The sequence below is a fragment of the Lynx canadensis genome, chromosome E2 (assembly GCF_007474595.2).
Source record: "Lynx canadensis isolate LIC74 chromosome E2, mLynCan4.pri.v2, whole genome shotgun sequence".
NCBI classification, from domain to species: Eukaryota; Metazoa; Chordata; class Mammalia; order Carnivora; family Felidae; genus Lynx; species Lynx canadensis.
The window spans coordinates 17,473,621-17,493,606 of NC_044317.1; the positions used below are offsets into that span (position 1 = coordinate 17,473,621).

The following is a 19,986-nucleotide window of genomic DNA, read 5'->3' on the forward strand; positions in this document are numbered from 1 at the left end:
AGAGGAAGATGTTCGTAGAGAACAACAACAGGACGCACATTTCATTAACTCAGAAACTCTGAAACCAGGAAGAGCGTGCAGTGCCAACATCCTATATGGCTGCCCAGTCATCCTCGACCTACTATGTACCAGGTACTAGGTGTAACATGGTAAACAAAACATGGAACTTAATTAGTCTTTCTGGTAAATAACCTCGTCCCCCTGAATACAGGGCACCTCTGACCAAAGAGGACCAATTAGAATCTATGCCTGGGAATTTTCTGTGAACAGAGATGAGCTCACAGATGGCCCAGAGACCTAGGGTAGAGATGTTTATTTTTGAGAGAGAGAGACAGAGTGTTAGTGGGGGAGGGGCAGAGAGAGAAGAAGACACAGAATCCGAAGCAGGCTCCATCCAGGCTCTGAGCTGACAGCACAGAACCTGTGCTGGATTGAACCCACAAGCCATGAGACCATGACCTGAGCTGAAGTTGGACACTTAACCAACTGAGCCACCCAGACGCCTTTTTTCTTTTTTTAAGTAACATTTACTTCTTTTATTTTTAAGTTTATTTATTTTAAGAGAGAGAGAGAAAGCGTGCATGTGGGAGGGGCAGAGAGAGAGAGAGAGAGAGAGAGAGAGAGAGAATCCCAAGCAGTTAGTGAGGAGCCCGATGTGGGGTCCGAACCCACAAACCATGAGATCATGACCTGAGCAGAGACCAAGACTCGGATGCTTAACTGACTGACCCACCCAGGCGCCCCTCAATCCTCTTTTAATACATAAGGTAAGTTAAGGTGACTTGTTGTCACTTGCCATAAAAAATTCTTATGAATCTAACTTCCAATATACATATAAGACTAGTGAGGCTGAGGCAGGTTCAATGATTTATCTGATCTGGAAAAAAAACTCAGAGATCTGACTCTCAACCCCAAGCTATAACACAGGTCCAAGTAAAAACAAGCATTAGAAAAATAATCAACATGCAGTACCTCATGAACCACAGAGCCCAGCAGAAAGTCCAGCCTCTGGCACAGTTCTCCAAGGTTAGATAAGCTGCTGGCCCTGTGAGCACTATCTGGATCTCTTGCCCCCCTCAGGAATGTGTGGATCAAAGGTTCTCTGTACTTTGAGACCATGTCCCCTATAGGAAAAAAAAAAAAAAAAAAAAAAGAAATCAAAATCTTTAAAAACAAATTTTCAGTTTCTTAAAGAAGGAATAATGATACTATCATAGTATATTGTATGGTGTTTTATACTTTTCAAAGTACTTGCATAACCAACCATTAGAAATTATGCACTGGGAGCATATTTAATGTCACGTTGGAAGAAAACTAATAACTGACCATTAGATTGAGTAACAATGAGGACACTGTTGACTCTGACAAGAACGGTTTTGATGAACTGGTAGGGGTAAGAGCATGACAGAAGTGTTGTTGTTGTTTTTTAAGTTAATTTATTTAAATTCAAAGTCAGTTAACATACAGTGTAGTATTGGTTTCAGGAGAAGAAGCCAGCAATTCACCACTTACACACAACACCCAGTGCTCATCCCACAAAATGCTTTCCTTAACGCCCATCACCCATTTAGCCCATCCCTCCACCCACCTTCCCTCCAGCAACCCGTATTTTGTTCTCTTTATTTAAGAGTCTCTTATGATTTGTCTCCTTCTCTGTTTTTATCTTATTTTTCCTTCCCTTCCCTTATGTTCAACTGTTGTTTGTTAAATTCCACATATGAGTGAAATCATGTATTTGTCTTTCTCTGATTCACATCACTTAGCATAATACACTCTACTTCTATCCACGTTATGGCAAATGGCAATATTTCATTCTTTTTTTAAAACCATTTATTCACTGGGGCGCCTGGGTGGCGCAGTCGGTTAAGCGTCCGACTTCAGCCAGGTCACGATCTCGCACTCCGTGAGTTCGAGCCCCGCGTCGGGCTCTGGGCTGATGGCTCAGAGTCTGGAGCCTGTTTCCGATTCTGTGTCTCCCTCTCTCTCTGCCCCTCCCCCGTTCATGCTCTGTCTCTCTCTGTCCCAAAAATAAATAAACGTTGAAAAAAAAAATTAAAAAAAAAAAACATTTATTCACTTTTGAGAGAGATACTATGAGCAGGGGAGGGGCAGAGAAAGATGCTCAACCAAACAAGCCATCCAGGAGCCCCAAGATTTCATTCTTTTGACTGCCAAGTAATATTCCATTGTACCACCTCTTTATCCATTCATCAGTCGATGGACATATGGCCATAATGTGGCTATTATTTATAGCACTGTTGTAAACATTGGGGTGCATGTGCCCCTTCAAATCAGCATTTTTGTATCCTTTGAATAAATACCTATAGGTCAATTGCTGGGTCATAGGGTAATTCTATTTTTAATTTTTTGAGGAACCTCCATACTGTTTTCCAGAGTGGCTACACCAGTTTGCATTCCCACCAACAGGGCAAATAGTATTCCCCTTTCTCTGCATCCTCGCCAACATCTGTTGTTTCCTGAGTTGTTAATGTTAGCCATTCTGACAGGTGTGAGGTGGTACCTCGTCATGGTTTTGATTTGTATTTCTCTGATGATGAGTGATGTTGAACATATTTTCATGTGTCTGTTAGCCATCTGGATGCTTTCTTTGGAAAAGTGTCTATTCATGTCTTCTGCCCATTTCTACACTGGATTATTTGTTTTTTGGGTGTTGAGTCTGAGAAGTTCTTTATCTGATATATCATTTGCAAATATCTTCTCCCATTCTGTCAGTTGCCTTTTAGTTTTGTTGATTATTTCCTTTGCTGTACAGAAGTTTTTTTGTTTTTAAGTTTATTTATCTATTTTGAGAGAGAGACAGAGAGAGAGAGAGAGAGAGATTGGGAGAGAGAGAATCCAAGCAGGCTTCATACTGTCAACACAAGCCTGATGTGGGGCTCAAATTCACAAACCATGAGATCATGACCTGAGCCAAAACGAAGAGCCAGATACTTAATCAACTGGGCTACCCAGGCACCCATGTGCAGAAGCTTTTTATCTTGATGAGGTCCCAATAGTTCATTTTTGCTTTTATTTCCCTTGCTTCTGGAGACATATCTAGCAAGAAGTTGCTATGGCTGAGGTCAAAGAAGTTGCTGCCTATTTTCTTCTGTAGGATTTTGATGGTTTCCTGTCTCATATTTTAGGTCTTTCATCCATTTTGAATTTATTTTTGTGTATGTTGTAATAAAGTGGCCCAATTTCATTCTTCTGCATGTTGCTATCCAGTTCTCCCAGGACCATTTACTGCACAGACTGTCTTTTTTTCCATTGGATATTCTTGCCTGCTTTGTTGAAGATATATGTTGGCCAAATATTTGTGGGTCCATTTCTGGGTTCTGTATGCTGTTCCTAGAAGTGGGTTTAAGACAGTATGGGAGAACTGGAGACAGAAAGATCACTTAAGAAGTTTTTCAGCAAAGCAGATCAAGGAAATGGGGTGGCTGCTGGTCAAGGTAGGGGGGTATGTCAAGAGAAGTTTTTATTTGAAAAGAAGAGAAATAGCATGCTAAGACATCAGAATTGACATTTTATATATGGAAACAACTTCTTCCTCCACAGGTATACCAAGAGCTAAAGCTTTTTTGGCTTGATCTAGGTTCTGAGGCTCTAGTTCTAGAACCCAAGTATAACACTCTACCTTTAGCCTTTTTGTGGTACTAAGGCTACATGACATCTATCTATGAGGTGACAAAATGGTTTCCAAAGCATTGCTTAAAGCCACCTATTCTTAATCACATAAATGATAAATTATAAAAAAATCGCCAACTTGTCCTATCAGGCTCACCTCAAATGCTATTTCCTTTGTGAAAACTTCTTCAGTCAGCCTTAATTAGTCCTCCTGGGAAGTTCCACAGTTCTTTGAACTTAAATCACCTGTGTCACTAATGCCTTGATTCCTAGAGGTTTTCAGCATCTATCTCTCCCATGAGTCTAAATTCCTTGAAGGTAGAACTTCGTTTCCATCAGTTCTCGGTAATCTTTGTATGTATGAAGTACTCAACAAATGCTAATGTTGAACTGAGTTCATTAATTTGTTCAACAAAACAAAATTATGTGCTAGGTATCATGATAATGTTCTAGGGATAAAAAAACATAAACATAATCTTTACCCTTTAGAAAGCCCAAAGTTTAGGAGGTGGGTACAAACAGATAAGTACCAACAATTACAGTACTGTGGTAACTGCCATCATAGAGCTAAGCAGAGGTTGCTTGGAGACCCTAAACTCACTAATTTCAAACACTTGGAAGGGGGGGAGGAGACTGTTTTGACTTCGTTTTCCCTCAAAACACAATGTATTTTCCACACAGTATGGGATAAAGATGAAGGAGAAATTTCTCTAAAAGGCTCCCAGTTCCTAATATACTACAGACAGTCAAAAGACTCATCCCCTGCCCAGTTAACATGACTATGAATTGCAGAAATTGAGTTAGCAGTAATTCAGCCATAGCTTGTTTTCAGAATAGAGGGGACTTTGTGCCTACTCTGAGACCCAGTATTTGCATTTCTGAATATCAATCCTGAAGAGGGAGTCACATATATGCACAAGGATATCTGCATAAAGACTTAACTACAAGAATTGTAACAGTGAAAAATGAGAATTAAATATTAATTAATATGGAAGTGGTTAAATAAACATATATATTATGGAGTACAATGCAGTCGTTAAAAAGAAAATGACAGAATTATATGCACTAATATAGAAAGGTCCCTGAAGACACTGTTAAAGCAAAAGGAATAGAACCAGTATCATTCCATTTGTGTATGTAAAAATGCACAGATGCAACTTCTCTCACTATTAATAAACCAAACTTACAGATTTAAATATGTATATGAAATATACAAATGTATAGAAAAATGATAGAAAGGATATACTAAAAGAGAAGATTTAAATAACTTGTCCGTAGAGCAAATACGCCCAAGATCAAAGTTACGTAGTTTGATACTTAACTCCTATAACACACTGATTGTATTTGAAATTTCCAACTAAGAGGAAAACATTTATTTCTACTTTTACTGTAGTACTTTTCCTTTCTGGTCTTAGGAAGGAACTTGCTCATTCTGTAGTGTGAGATATAGATCCAGAGTTAAGAGATGTGTGTTCTAGTTTTGGCCCTGCTACCAACTAGCATTTTGACTTTGGGCAATTTGCTTCACCTCTCTGGACCAACTAGAGATAAGTCAATTAGACAAGACGTCTCTCAGGTCCTTTCCAGTCATATGAATCTATGAGTTGATGAGTCACCTTTGGTTTAGTCATCAGGGGAATGAGGTTCAGGAGACTGGAAAAGGAAGAAGCATACATTCACCATCCCTAGAGGGAGGCTGTTGCCGTTAAAGGAATGAAGTTTCTTTGTTGGGAAGGAAGGCACAGGAAAATGAGAGAAGGAGGGGAAATTGCAGGCTGAAAAGGTAAGAGCAGATGACAAACAAGTGAATGTTTACTAATGTAGAGATTTAAAGTGAAAAATGCACGGTAAAGAAAAGGTAATATGTGCTAGGCACTATACGAGGCCTGGGGATCCAATCATAAACAAGAAAGACACAGTCCTTTCCCTCATGGCATTCAAAGCCTAAATGGGGAAGAGGGAAAAAAACGACCAAGCAACAATGGAGTGAGATGTGCCCAACATGGTGACAGAGAAAGATACTTTTATGAGTAATGTTTTGATCAGGTTACTATTTCTATTAATAACAGCCCCAGTATTCTTATTCATCCAGACTCAAAATCCTGATGTTCTTTTTGACTTCTCTCTTTTACCCTTCATTCAGTCTGTGCATTTATTATTATCCAACCTTTGTTTATTTCCATATAGAATTTGAAGAAACTTATAATAAATAACATTGAAATTATGTATCACTGAAATAAGTACTTTTAAAAGCTCTACAGTAAGTGAGGGAGTGCAGATATCCCAAGCTAAGGATCTCAGAACTTAGCTTATCAATTCCTGGTGGCTAAGACATAAAAGGAAACAGAAAAAACATAGTTCTTATTATCCAATAAAAAAAGGAACATCAATTTGGTAACAGAGAAAAATTTTAGGAAGAACATCAAGAGGTACCTTATTCATTCATCCAGCCAATCTTTTAGTTTAAAAAAAAATTTTAGTAACGCTATCCCCGACGTGGGGCTTAAACTCACAGCCCCAACAACAAGAGTCACATGTTTTATCAACTGAGGCAGCCAGGCACCCCTCGTCCAACAAATCTTAAATGACTACCTACAATACTCCAAGCACATTCTCAGTCTGGAGGTGACAAAACATGAAAAAAAAAAAAGTAAAGGTCCCATCTTCATGAATCCTACTTCTAGTGAGGGAGCAAGACAATAAACAGTAAACACATCTTCCTGCAGCAGTAACGGCTGTGAGGACAAACTAAGGAAGGTGTGTATGTGTGTGGAGGATGCTGAGAGCCAGGGGTGAGGGCGCGGCCACCATAAAAGTCACGACCATACCACTACATTAACAAAACCACAATTTAACGTTGCATTTACATAAATTCTGGCCCTGCTTGAGTTTCATTAGTACTTTCAAAATGAGCATCCATTTAACTGCATGCTCTACCAGTTCCATCCCCAAGCGCACCTAAGAACCAAGAGGAGCCTGTAGGAAGGTTAGCATCTCAAGAGCTCTGCGTTGTACCAGTCAGCAGGCCCTGGGCCCACACGCTACTTTCTTTTTCCACAGTTGAGGCTAGAAGAGCTGGAATACTGTATTCACCCTGCAGTTGTCAAAGTGCCCTGCCGTCATGTTCTCTGTAACCTGAACTCACATACACAGCCTAGATTTGTCACATCCTTGATCAATCCTGGTGTTCTTTGTGGATTTACATCTCTGCTACCATTTCCTGGGAAGCTACTGCTTGCCTCTGACTAATCTTCCCTTCTCTTAGTGCCTACCATGCCATGTGGCTAGTTTCTCAAGAATGGACCGGATCCTAGTATCTAGGCTGGGGGTCAGTCCTGACCAGGTTTCTGTGCAGAACAAAAAATGAATGCATGTAGTCAGAGAATATAGCTTCCAAGGCTACATTTTGACATGGGCAGACAATTTCAAGATCCTACATAAAAGGTACTTAATTTGAGCTTTAGGGATCCCAAAAGCCACATTTGTTATGCACATCGCATTGGCATTCTCCCATTCTTCCTTGCAAATAGCATTCTAATTTTGTTCAAGTACCCACCTTCCCCTGCCCTGTCCCAACCATCACCCATTTGATTCAGACTAAGGTCTTCATTGGTCTAAATGAATCATGGTGGACACATCCCTGTGCATTAATTGGTTTACATATGGGCATGTGACCTAGTCTGGACAATGAGGTGTAAAGGAAAATCTGCTGGAAGACATTTTGCCTCTGGCTATGATAACGATATGACACCTTAGAGTTACTGTAGCCAACTTGAAACCATGAGGGACTAGAGGACGAAGCCAAAAGCTGAAGTTGGCAGAGCAGAAAGATGAAAAGAATCTGGGTCTTGAATGATATCACGAAGCCAAAAAATCAACCACTCCTGGACTTTTTGTTATGTGCAAGCGATTCATTCCTTACTGTTTAAGCCAGTTGAGTTGGGAATTTCTGTCATCTGCAGCCAAAAGCATTCTAACATATAATATGAAAAATGGAATGTTCTTTAAAACTATAGAGCACTTTGGGGTGCCTGGCTTGCTCAGTTGGAAGAGCATGCAACTTGTGACATTGGGGTTGTGAGTTCAAGCCCCGTGCTGCATGCAGAGACTACTTAAACAAACAAACAAACAAAAAACCTTTAAAAACAAAACATAATAAATAAATAAAATTGTAGAGCAATTCTATGTCAGTTTGATGTCTATCAATATAAAGCCAGGAAAGTTAGATTTGCCAAAACAAAGGAACTTAACACAGTATATGTTTTTTAAAGAGCTCAAAATCATTTTATAACAAAAGAAAAAAATCAAACCCAATAATTTTCTTTCTTCCAACTGCAATTTTAATTGGGACAAAAGCCTAGTACACAGCATGACTCTTACAATATTAGCATATATATATGACTTTCCCAAAGAGCTAAGTCATCTTTATACATAAGCCAACCTATTAAAAAAAAAACAAAACAGGTGAGTAACTATTTAAAGTAGTAGTTCATGTGAAAGGCTTAAATACTGAGTATATTTCCCAACCGCTGACTAACTCATTCCATTATAAACTAAAACCCTAGGCTCTGGGATACCTGCTACTATTCCTTAGTTTCTGATTAAGCAACAAAACCTCAATTATCCCATACGGGAGGGGTTAAATTTAGGGTGGGTTTTTTTGCTTTTGTTTTTGTTTTTTTGTATTTTTCTTTATTCAGATGAGATGTGCTTATTGCTTCAGTTGAAATTTATTTGAACCACAAAATTCCAAAATCCTAACGCACCTTTTGTCTTTAAGATAGTACATACTTGACCCCTGACAAGACCAAACATTCATTACCATCCTGTTGTTTCCTTAAAAACCGATGTATTGGGGCGCCTGGGTGGCGCAGTCGGTTGAGCGTCCGACTTCAGCCAGGTCACGTTCTCGCGGTCCGGGAGTTCGAGCCCCGCGTCGGGCTCTGGGCTGATGGCTCAGAGCCTGGAGCCTGTTTCCGATTCTGTGTCTCCCTCTCTCTCTGCCCCTCCCCCGTTCATGCTCTGTCTCTCTCTGTCCCAAAAATAAATAAACGTTGAAAAAAAAATTAAAAAAAAAAAACCGATGTATTATATGGCTTTTATAAAAAAAAAAAAAAAAAAAGGTACTGATTTCTGAATTTCCCACCTCCCCACCCATATTCAGAAAATACTTACCACGGACTACAATATTTAGACTAAGAGATACCCACGAGAACTGAAGTTAGAGAGACCATAATCTTTTCCTTGGCATTTCTGAACAGCCTCAGGCAAATGAACATGGTAAATCCAAGCTCACTTTTACAAACTTACTCAAGTAGATGCTCGTCAGAGAGGTATATCTTAGTTCAGCTCTGATGACTTCTACTTTGTGCAATGATGATGACAACACCTGGCTATTTGCATCTCCATGTTCTTTTCAGGAAGTCAGCAATAATCAGTCTTACTGAGATGCACACAGCTGTGTGTTCAAGGAAACCAGAGAAGGATCTAGATTTGTTTGAACAAACTTAATGAAAGTGAGTTGCTTTGGAAGGTGAAAAATCAAATGCATAGTGAAAAGAGCTGAAAACCTTTTTAAACTGCCTATGACTTACTCGTACCAATTATCATCTATGTGAAAAGACTCTTAATAAATTAGGATTTGGAAGATTTTTTTCAAAAATTTTAAGTTTATTAATTTTGAGAGATGGGGGAGGGGCAGAGAGAGAGAGAGAGAGAGAGAGAGAGAGAGAGAGAATCCCAAGCAGGCACCTCTTGTCAGTGCAGAGCCTGACCTGGGGCTTGAACCCATGAACTGTGAGATCATGAGCTGAGCCGAAGTCAAGAGTCAGACACTTAACCAACTGAGCCACCCAGGATTTGCTAGATTTTTATCAAGTTTTTCTTTCTTTCTTTTCTTTTTTTGAATATAATTTACTGTCAAATTGGCTTACATACAACACCCAGTGCTCATCCCAACAAGTGCCCTCCTCCATGCCCATCACCCATTTTCCCCTCTCCCCCATCCCCCCCCATCCACCCTCAGTTTTTTCTCTGTACTTAAGAGTCTCTTATGGTTTGCCTCCCCTCCTCTCTGTTTTTAACTATTTTTTTCCTTCCCTTCCCCCATGATCTTCTGTTAAGTTTCTCAAGATCCACATATGAGTGAAAACATGATATCTGTCCTTCTCTGACTGACTTATTTCACTCAGCATAATACCTTCCAGTTCCATCCATGTTGCTGCAAATGGCATGATTTCATTCCTTCTCATTGCCAAGTAGTATTCCAGTGTATATATAAACCACATCTTCTTTATCCAGTCATCAGTTGATGGACCTTTAAGCTCTTCCCATAATTTGGCTATTGTTTTATCAAGCTTTTCAATGGTACTTTAAGTCTAGACTGATAGATTCATTGATCAGATCCCATCTCCTTTCATGCAGAAGCTGAGATGACTGCAGCAAGAGACTCTTATATAGTGGAAAGGTGCTATCACATCCGAATTCACACAATCACTTTTGGAGCCAGGGGACCTGCTGATTTCAAGGGCTCAACCATTCCCCTAGTTAACTGAAACAGGTCCTAAAAGTGAGAGTGAGAAAAGGAAATGCCACCCTTGGCCAAATCCTTATGCCATCCTATCAAAACTCCATTTTTTATGTCTGGTTACTCCTTTATTCTTTTTCTTCTCTCCCTTCCCTCCTTTTCTTTTAATTAAAAAAATTTTTTTTTGAAGACATAGAAATGAAGACAGATAAAACCACTCCTAAGTACTCTATTCAATTTACCAACAAGAAGTAAGAAATATCCTAGCCTGCTGGCTAAGGTACTGCTGAGTAAAACCAGTTATATTTTTCAAAGATTGAATGAACACTTACAGCCAGCACTCCTCTGTCATCAGAAGTTTATATACATTCTGACGAATGCTTTAGTCCAATGTTTCCCAAACACAAACATGGGCACTGAAATTGTGCAGTGCGACTTGATTATAATGCAGATCCAGGTGATTCAGAATTATCATCAAAATGAAAATGCAACATTAAAAAAAATCTTTTAGATGGGGTACCTGGGTGGCTCAGTCGGTTAAGTGTCGGACTTCGGCTCAGGTCATGATCTTGCAGTCCATGAGTTCGAGCCCCGTGTAGGGTTCTGTGCTGGCAGCTCAGAGCCTGGAGCCTGCTTCAGATTCTGTGTCTGCCTCTCTCTCTGCCCCTCCCCTGCTCACGCTCTGTTTCTCTCTCTCTCTCTCCCTGTCTCTCAAAAATAAGTAAATATTAAAAAAAATTTTTTTAAATCTTTTAGAGAGTTCACAGACCCCTGAAATACATCAGAATTTAATCTCCAGACTTCAGTTTGAAAAATGTTCTTCCAACAGGCCAATTTAATGAAAACATTTAATAGGTACTGCTATGTGCTAGGGACTCCATGGGGCACTAGAGACTGAGAAATGAAAGAGATTCTGTTCTTATTTCTAGGAAACTACAGTTACCAAGTGGCACAAAAGCAACAGGGTGGGTGAGATTTAGTCTCTTCAGGGAAGACTTCATAGAGGAGGTGGCGTCTAAATCGAATCTTGAAAGATGGTGAGGATTTCATAGATACAATAGGAAAAGCAGGTAGATGGAACTATGTCTGTAGCCATGGAGGCAAGGGGGTGGTGGGGGGAGAGCAAATAAAATGGATGGCATATTCATAAAATAGCAGCTACACTAGATGACTGTAACAAAGGGTGCACTAAAAGGTGAATATGATCAGAAATACCCAATATCAAACCACAGAGGCATGAAGGTAAGGTATTCAACAATGGAAAACTGATAATGCTTTCTTCTTTTTAATAGATTTTATTTTTTAGAGCAGTTTTAGGTTCACAGCAAAATTAGGCAGAAAGTACAGAGTTCCCATATACCTCCTTCCCCTCTCTTTCCCTGACTCCCCTGCTAACAACATCCTGCACTGGGGCCATATGTTTGTTTCAACTGATGAACTTATATCAACAGATCATTATCAGCCAAAGCCCATAGTTTACATTAAGGGTCACTCTTGTGTTGTACATTGCATGGGTTGACAAATGTATAAGGGCATGTATCCAGCATTATAGTATCATACAGAACAGTTTCAGTGACCTAACAATCCTATGCTCTGCCTACTCATCTCTCCCTTTGGGCTAACCCCTGGTACCTACTGAACTTACTGTCTCCACAGTTTTCCTGAATGTCATACTGTTCCAAAAATATCATACGGTATGTAAGCTTTTCAGATTGGCTTCTTTCACTTAGTAATCGGCTTTAAAAAAAAAAAAAAAACTATGTATTTATTTTGAGAAAGGACAAGTGGGGGAGGGGCAGAGAGAGAATCCTGAGCAGGCTCCACGCCACCAGGGCAGAGCCCAGTGCAGGGCTCGAACCCACTAACCATGAGATTAAGACCTGAGCTGAAGTCAGGTGCTTAACCAACTGAGCCACCCAGACACCCCTTAGAAATAGGCTTCTAAGGTTTCTCCATGTCTTTTCATGGCTTGATAGTTCATTTCTTTTATGTGCTGAAAAATTTCCACTCTCTATACCACAATCTATTTATCCATTCACCTACTGAAGGACATCTTGGTTGCTTCCAAGTTTTGGCAATTATGAATTAAGCTGCTATAAACCTACATGTGCAAGGGAGCCTCAGTGGCTCAGTCTGGCATCTGACTCTTGATTTCCACACAGGTCATGATCTCACGGTTTGTGAGTTTGAGCCCCACATTGGACTCCACGCTGACAGCGTGGAGCCTTCTTGGGATTCTCTCTCTCTCCCTCTCTCTCTCTGCCCCTCCCCCACTCTCTCTTTTTCTCTCTCTCAAAATAAATAAGTAAACTTAAAATTCTTTAAAAAAATTAAAAAAATTTTTAAATAAAAGAAACATATATATGCAGGTTTTTGTGCAGATGTAAGTTTTCAACTCATTTGGGTAAATACTAAGGAGCATGACTGCTGGGTTATATGGTAAAACTATGTTTAGTTTTATATGAAGCCACCAAACTGGCTTTCAAAGTGGCCAAAGCATTTTACATTATTCCTTCCCCATTGTTCAAGTCCTAACTTCATGCCCTCTATGATGTGACTCTGCCTATTCTTGGTCATATTCATCTTGCTGCATGCCCTTTGTTATAGTCCCCTGGTATAGCTGATTAAAAATATGGTATATTGATTCAGAGGAATATTACTTGTCAATAAAAAGAAATGAAATACTGACATATGCCGCACCATAAATGAACTTTGAAACCATCATGTTAAGTGAAAGAAGACATCACACACAAAAAACACATGTGTATGATTTAATTTATAGGAAATGTCAGCAATAAGTAAATCCTTAGAGACAGTACATTTGCGATTGCCTGACTGGTAATGGTATGTGAATGGTTTCTTTTGGAATAATAACATTCCGAAAATTTATTGTGGCAATGGTTGCACAACCTTGTGAACACACAAAATAATTTAAAATTGTACATTGCAAATGGATGAATTGTATGGTAAATGAATTATATCTCAAAGCTGCTTTTTTAAAAAAGCAAGTTTTGAAAGTAGGAGGGGTAGGAGAATTAGAGAATCTATTTTACAATAAAGCTGGAAAAAAATAAATAACTTCTATAAAAATCTTCACATACTAGAAGAGAAGAGGTATATATATATAAGCAGAATCTGATGTGAAACACACTTCTGCCTTCTAAAAGCTCAGAGACCAAAGGCTTGGGGCGAATTCTACAGACAAATCACAATGGCTGTTCCCTTCAAACATGAGGCAGGAGATGCTTTGATGAGATGCCCACTACAGGAAACAGATCCTGCCCTTGACCACCAGTCAGGCAAAACCCAGAGCTTTCCCACTGCTCTATGAATGGCATTGCTTCTGCCAGCTCTTTGCTTCCTTATTTGTCAGTAAACGATGGTGCCAATACAATTTCAGTCTTTACTAACTTCAGAGCTGGCAGTTTAATGGGTGACATTTTTAAAAACCTTCTAAATTAACTTTCACTGCATCAGTTTTTTTTTTTAATATTAGTGTAATTCAAACGTCTCTTAAAAGAGGCAAGAAAAATATTGAAGATTTAAACCTAGAGGTCCTTATATGTAGTTAGCCATTTGGTCCAATATCCTATCTTGAGGTATGGCTGTGCCAAACCGCATTTGACAAACATTAACCCAGAGATAGTTAAGACCTCCTGCAAATATTTAAAAACCTTTGTGCTCTAGGCTTTTTATTTTGTCCAAACCAAATCTCTTCTCTTTATTTCCTTTCCCTATATGGACCAGACTCAAGTAGAGATAGGGAACTGGTCTTTCTCTGCATATCTTTGAATTTTAATCTTATCTTTGCGGGCTCCCAGATCTCAGTCTTTAAATGCCCCTCGGTAATCTGACCAGTTCAAGTCTGCTCTTCCTCTTTCCAAGATGGTACTCTCTGTACTTTAGGTTTTTATATTAGATATTTTCGGGAGGAAAAAAAGTAAAGGTGCAAGACAGTTAAATGATACAATACACACTTAGTTTCACTAAATCAGTTACCAAAAAAGAGTCCAGAGGAACTATTTTTCCTCTCATCTTGAATTCCCAGTTATTCTAGAATGAAAATGAGTAGATCTTTAGGGGTAACATCATGGACAGCCACATGCCCTCACAGAAATACTGCTGCCCAATCAATAAGGAAACAGAAGACAAAATATAAATCTAATTCTGTCCATGTACCCTATTATGTCCTACTTAACATCTATTCATTTTTCTTATATTTCAGAGCCTAGATCGCTACATAAGAATTACTGGTTTCTTGTAACACCTCATGAATACAAGTTATTGCCATGTGTGGACCAGAGTCAACAGAAATTATAATTTCTGTCAAGGTCAGAAGGAGATTTGATTGACAAGGCAGAGTCTGACAGGCAGGATTTCCTCTCCAAAAGCCATTTAGAGAATTAAATAATTTAAATGCAATTAATTTTTGATGAAATTCATCATTAAAAAATTCAGAGGTAAATTTTGATCTATTAACAACAATTACTTTTTAGCCTTGAATTTCCCCTGCAGCTCTGGGGAAATCATCTCTTTTCTGATTTCTGTTTCCCTTCCCCACATAGCCCTTTATGATCAGGAGAGAGATTTTAGTTAAGATAAATTATGCAGCTACAGATATAAAATGCTGTGGAATAAAATGCTGTGCACAGTATTGTGTGCATTTGTAAGCCTCTTTATCTACAAAGCCCTGTGTGCCTATTATCTTGTTTGAACCTCACAAGAATCTGAGGTAGGTGGAAAAAAAAAATACTATTAACCCTGTATTACAAACAAGGAAAGAAAAGTTTAAAACAGGCTGATCCGAGGTCACACAGCTACTGAAGGACAGACAAGTTTTCAAGATCAGGCTCTTGTCTCCAGGCAAAAGGTGTTTTCTACTGCCATCAGGACATTTACTTGGCTCTCCGTTAAGATCAGCAGGAACTTCCGTTCTGAAACAAAGGATATTAATGTGGCCAGCTGATTCTCCCACCACATCTCTGACATTTCAGTTCTTGCAATTTTCACCTTTCTTTGTTTAACCTCATAAAGAAAAGGCAAAAGAGAAGCCAGGGACTTAGTTCTTAAAACAGTGTACAAGCAATAGGGCATAATGGGAATAAGTTCCTCTGGTCCATGGGCAAACACCAGAACTGTCACTTAATTAATTGTCTTGTGTAAAGGCTAGAATCCTATTAATTCTAGCCTGAAGAGAAGAACAACAACAAAAAAAAATTCCCCTCTTCTTTACCATTTTCAAAGTGGAAAAGAACTGAATACTTCAGATTTCCTAGCAGTAGGAGATGACTGACAAGTGGCTTTGTAAAAGTGGCTGAACCCCTAAACCTGATGCACATATTAGGGCACTGCAGAGTGCTAGAGCCAAAGCCACCGTGTAATCTTGATAGGACTTGCAAGGGAGGCACGTCACAGTAGTCACTAGGCAAGAATGCTGGGTAGTCCCTGGATAGATTTCCCCCTACTGGTGTCTACATGTTAGGACCCACATTTCTCCCTAAGGCTAATTGTTGATCTGCTGCTTTTGGTTTTTCATTCATACTGTTATCCTTTTTAAGGTAATGTAACCAAGACATGACCCTGAGCTATGAGTAGGTTAGCAAAGATTTCTGGGGTTCTTACTCTCCCTTTCATGGGCCTAGTTTCACTGTACCTCATCACAGAGAGGGGCACAGGGATGGTTTACATGCAAATTGTATGCAGACAGACTTTGATAGGCTTAGATGTAACCAGAGGAAGACCCCTGTGGGACAAGTTATTAAATAAAAACAAACCTGTTAGTGGGGCTATTATGGGTGCAAGTGACCTCCCAGGTATGTTTTAAAGAGACAGAGAGACCTTCTTGTCTCCTAATAGTTCTTTTCTTAGCAGATTATACTGCCTTGGAATCTATTTAATGATTACAAATTTATTTCTTTGGGCTACATAGCCTCATTACTTAAAATGCAAAATCATCCCAAGAAGGGCAGCACAATGGGAAGCTGCCATCCACCCCTTAGTAAATATTAATATACCTGCTACCTCCTTTTTACAAGCTGGGAAGGAACAAGAAAGATTTAATGGTGAGATAATTTCTGAAATTTGATTACTTTTAGTGATGGTCAAGCCTGTGTAGGTACCTATAGAGAGAAGTTTTAAATGGGAGAGGAGAGGGAAAAAAAGAGTTAAGTGAAGGTAATGGGAGAAGTAGAGACCTGACCTAACACTTCAACATGCACAAGGATGTTTTCTTTCCTTGTCTTCAAATGACAGAGTGATGTGCAAATAAGAACCACAGATAAATATCTTTTGGACAAAGTAAGACAATGTACAGGAAATGCTTTGTACCAATGGACTTTTGGCAACCCAATGAACTAAAGTAACACAGAAACAAAGAAAGGTTCAAACAGGGGATGCCAAGACGTCTACAGTTATGTATTAACTAGGTTACTCATTCCATTTCATCAGCTCATTGAACTTCAAGATTGGTTTAATCAGTGTATAAACTATCAGTTTACACAAAGTCACCCTACAAGGAAAATCTGCAATAATTGACTCCACCCTTATGTGTTACTGACAAGAAAAATAGAGTAGTTCTGGAAAATGTGCTTGAGACAGTAACAGATTTCAGAAACAGGGTGGAATTTTCTTTTTTCATTTTTTTTTTTTTTTTTTTTTTTTAAGTAGACCTCAGGCCTAGCACAGAGCCCAATGTGGGGCTCAAACTCATGACTCTAAGGTTAAGACCTGACCTGAGACCAAGAGTCAGACTCTTAACAGACTGAGCCACCCAGGTACTTCTGGACTTTTCTTGAAGGATGGAATTAACAAACTAAAGCCCAGAAATGTGATCACAAGGAAGGAAAAGTTCCAGGTTTATGGCAAGTTATTTTAAAAGATGAAAGGTGAAAAAAAAAAACTAGATATTTTAAATGAAGGAGATGCTCTTTACAATTCTGTAATTATTAAAGTATTAAAACCATGCCACTGACTTAATTAATTTAATTTGTTGCATAAATGTTCTAACTCGTTAAAGCATGCCCAAGTGTTAGTTAGCCTCATAATATTGACAAATACAAATCAGGAAGCCTGTGCCATGAAGAAAACTTCATGTTTGAATTATTAACAGAACATTCCTCAAGTGTTACAGAATCAATCTCTACTACATCAGGTCAAAAAAGAGGAAAATTAAGTTACAATTTCTTTCTGAAGGGAATATTATATTTTAATTAGATTGTTGGTGTACTCTCTTGTAAGTCCATAAGTCAAAGCGAATGAAAGAATCTATTTCAAGACTTGCAAAGACAGAATCAGGTGCTCCACTGTACTGTATCCTTTCACATACACAAGGAAGGATCCAAATTAATGCTTTGATTTGCTCTAAATTGGAATAGGGGAATGAGATGAGAAGACAAAAGTATGAAGACACTGAAAATAAAAATAGCAAAAGAAAACACTGAAGCATTCAAGTATAATTATATTATCATCTTTTAAGAAAGGGCCCTTGCCAATGGCATCCTATATGTATCCTGAGTTAATGATTCTTGCAGTTGGTGATTTTCAGAAAAGAAATGCATTATCTACTCAAATCTATTTAAAGAAAACTAATTATAAAAGGTAAGGTTTCTGCTGTTTAGAATACAAAGCTTGGTTTGGGGGAGGAAAAGGACTTAAGAATGATTTGGAGGGGTGCCTCGGTGGTTCAGTCAGTTGAGTGTCTGACTCTGGATTTTGGCTTAGGTCCTGATCCCAGGGTCGTGAGATCAAGCCCTGTGTGCGGGCTCTGTGCTGAGCGTGGAGCCTGCTTAAGATGCTCTCTCTCGTTTTCTCTCTCTCTCTCTCTCTCTCTCTGCCCCACTCCCCAGCTTGCATGCTCTGTCTCTCTCTCAAAAAAAGAAAAAAGAATGATTTGGAAAGATGAGTCACTTCCAAAGAGGTTCCATTGAAAAGCACACAGTGAAGGGCTGTCAAACAAACAGATTTATGTACTGGGATAATGGTTACCTTAGAATAGAGGTCAGGAGACTTTCTGTAAAGAGTCAAAGAGTAAATACTTTTGGCTCTGAGGGCCATACAATTTCTGTGTAACTACTCAACTTTGCTATTGTAGTGCAAAAGTAGCCACAGACAATATATAAGCAAATAAGCTTGACTACTTCAATAAAACCTTATTTAAGGACATGAAATTTACATTTCATATTCTTACCATCTCACAAAAGATTATTATTTTTTTGCTCCCCTCCTCAAGTATTTAGGCTTCATTATTATTTTTTAAAATCATCTCTACATTCAATGTGGGGCTCAAACTTACAACTCCAAGATCAAGTGTTGCATGCTCTACTGACTGAGCCAGCCAGGTGCCTCTCAACCATTTAAAAATGTGAAAACCAGGGGCGCCTGGGTGACTCAGTTGGTTAAGTGTCCAACTTCAGCTCAGGTCATGATCTCGCAGTTCATGAGTTCAGGCCCCGCATTGGGGTCTGTGCTGACAGCTCAGACCCTGGATCCTGCTTTGGATTCTCGTCTCCCTCTCTCTTGAACCCTCCCCCACTGACTCTCTCTCTCTCTCTCTCTCTCTCTCTCTCTCTCTCTCCCTCTCAAAAATAAATAAAACATTAAAAAAAATTAAAATAAAGAAAAAAAATAAAAATTTGGAAACGATTCTTGCTTATAGGCTGTGCAAAAGTAGGCAACCAGCTGGATTTGACACTCAAATATTTGTAAACGATACCACATATATTATTCCATTTGAGTCTTTCAACATTTCTATGAGAGTAACAATTGCTGGATGGATTATAACTGCATCTCTACTAAATGTTAAAAAAAAAAAAAAAGGATGAGTCTCTCATTTCTTTCTCTGAATTGCCTATTAATCTACTTTTTCTCACCATTCTCACAGACATCCCTCTAATCAAACTGCTCATCTCTTTGTGCCAAGGAATACCACATCAGGCCTCCCAGAGATCTCTCTGGCTCTAGGCCCTCCTTTCTTCATCCATTTTCCATGCCCCTGCCAACCACACCTACACGCCTCTCATGTTGCTTCCTTTCTTAAGAATTTATGATTCCCAAATGCCCATCATATCAAATCCAAGCTCCCCTGTCCAGCCTTCAGGGCTCTGCCCCACCCTCTCCATCTAGACTTACTTCCACAAGGCACTTAACACAACTTGCTGTAGGAAGACATTTCTCAATTCGTACCACACGCCTTCCACTTTTGTTCTGTTCTCATGTTTTCTTTCCTATCTGGGGACATCTTTTCTCCTTCTTTCTCACATACCCTGGTTGGGTATCCACCATCATCTCTTGTCCAAATTGCCCAAACAACACTCAAAGCAGGTCTCCTTGCTTCTGGTCTTGTCCCACTCTCATCCTTCATAAGCATCCAAAGTGATTTTGCTAAACTGTAATTATGACCAATTCTTCCCTTCTTAAAACCTTTCAGTGGCCTCCATTTAAGGGGTCAACAGAAGTCCAAATCCCTTAACAAAGCACATGTGGTTGTTTATGATCTTGGCTTCTTGAACTAGGCCAGGCCATGGAACCCGGTCTGAGTTTGAAGATGAATGAGAATCATGATTTCTTCTCTTTTTTATTTAATTAAAAATGTTTTAAGTAAACTGTATGCTCAACATGGAGTAGAAACTTACAACCCCAAGATCAAGAGTCATATGCTCTACGAACCGAGCCAGCCAAGTACCCCTGATTTCTTCTCTTTTAGTTTTATTTACTCCTAAAGCAGCAAACATGCAGGACAAAGATATATGAGTTAGGTAAGGATTCAGGTGTGTGAATACAGTTTCCCACTGCCTCTCTTCAATCTCAGGGAAATGTGCTGAAATGTACAGATA

At 39.1% G+C, this 19,986-nt stretch overlaps 1 protein-coding gene across 1 annotated transcript in view; it reads right to left on the reverse strand.

The window, feature by feature from the left end:
• TANGO6 (transport and golgi organization 6 homolog) overlaps positions 1–19,986 on the reverse strand; it is a 192,674-nt gene that overhangs the window by 45,738 nt on the left and 126,950 nt on the right. Inside the window, exon 16 of the mRNA XM_030298979.1 lies at positions 973–1,124. Within this exon, the coding sequence (XP_030154839.1) occupies positions 973–1,124 (152 nt within the window). The remainder of the gene's footprint in view (positions 1–972; positions 1,125–19,986) is intronic.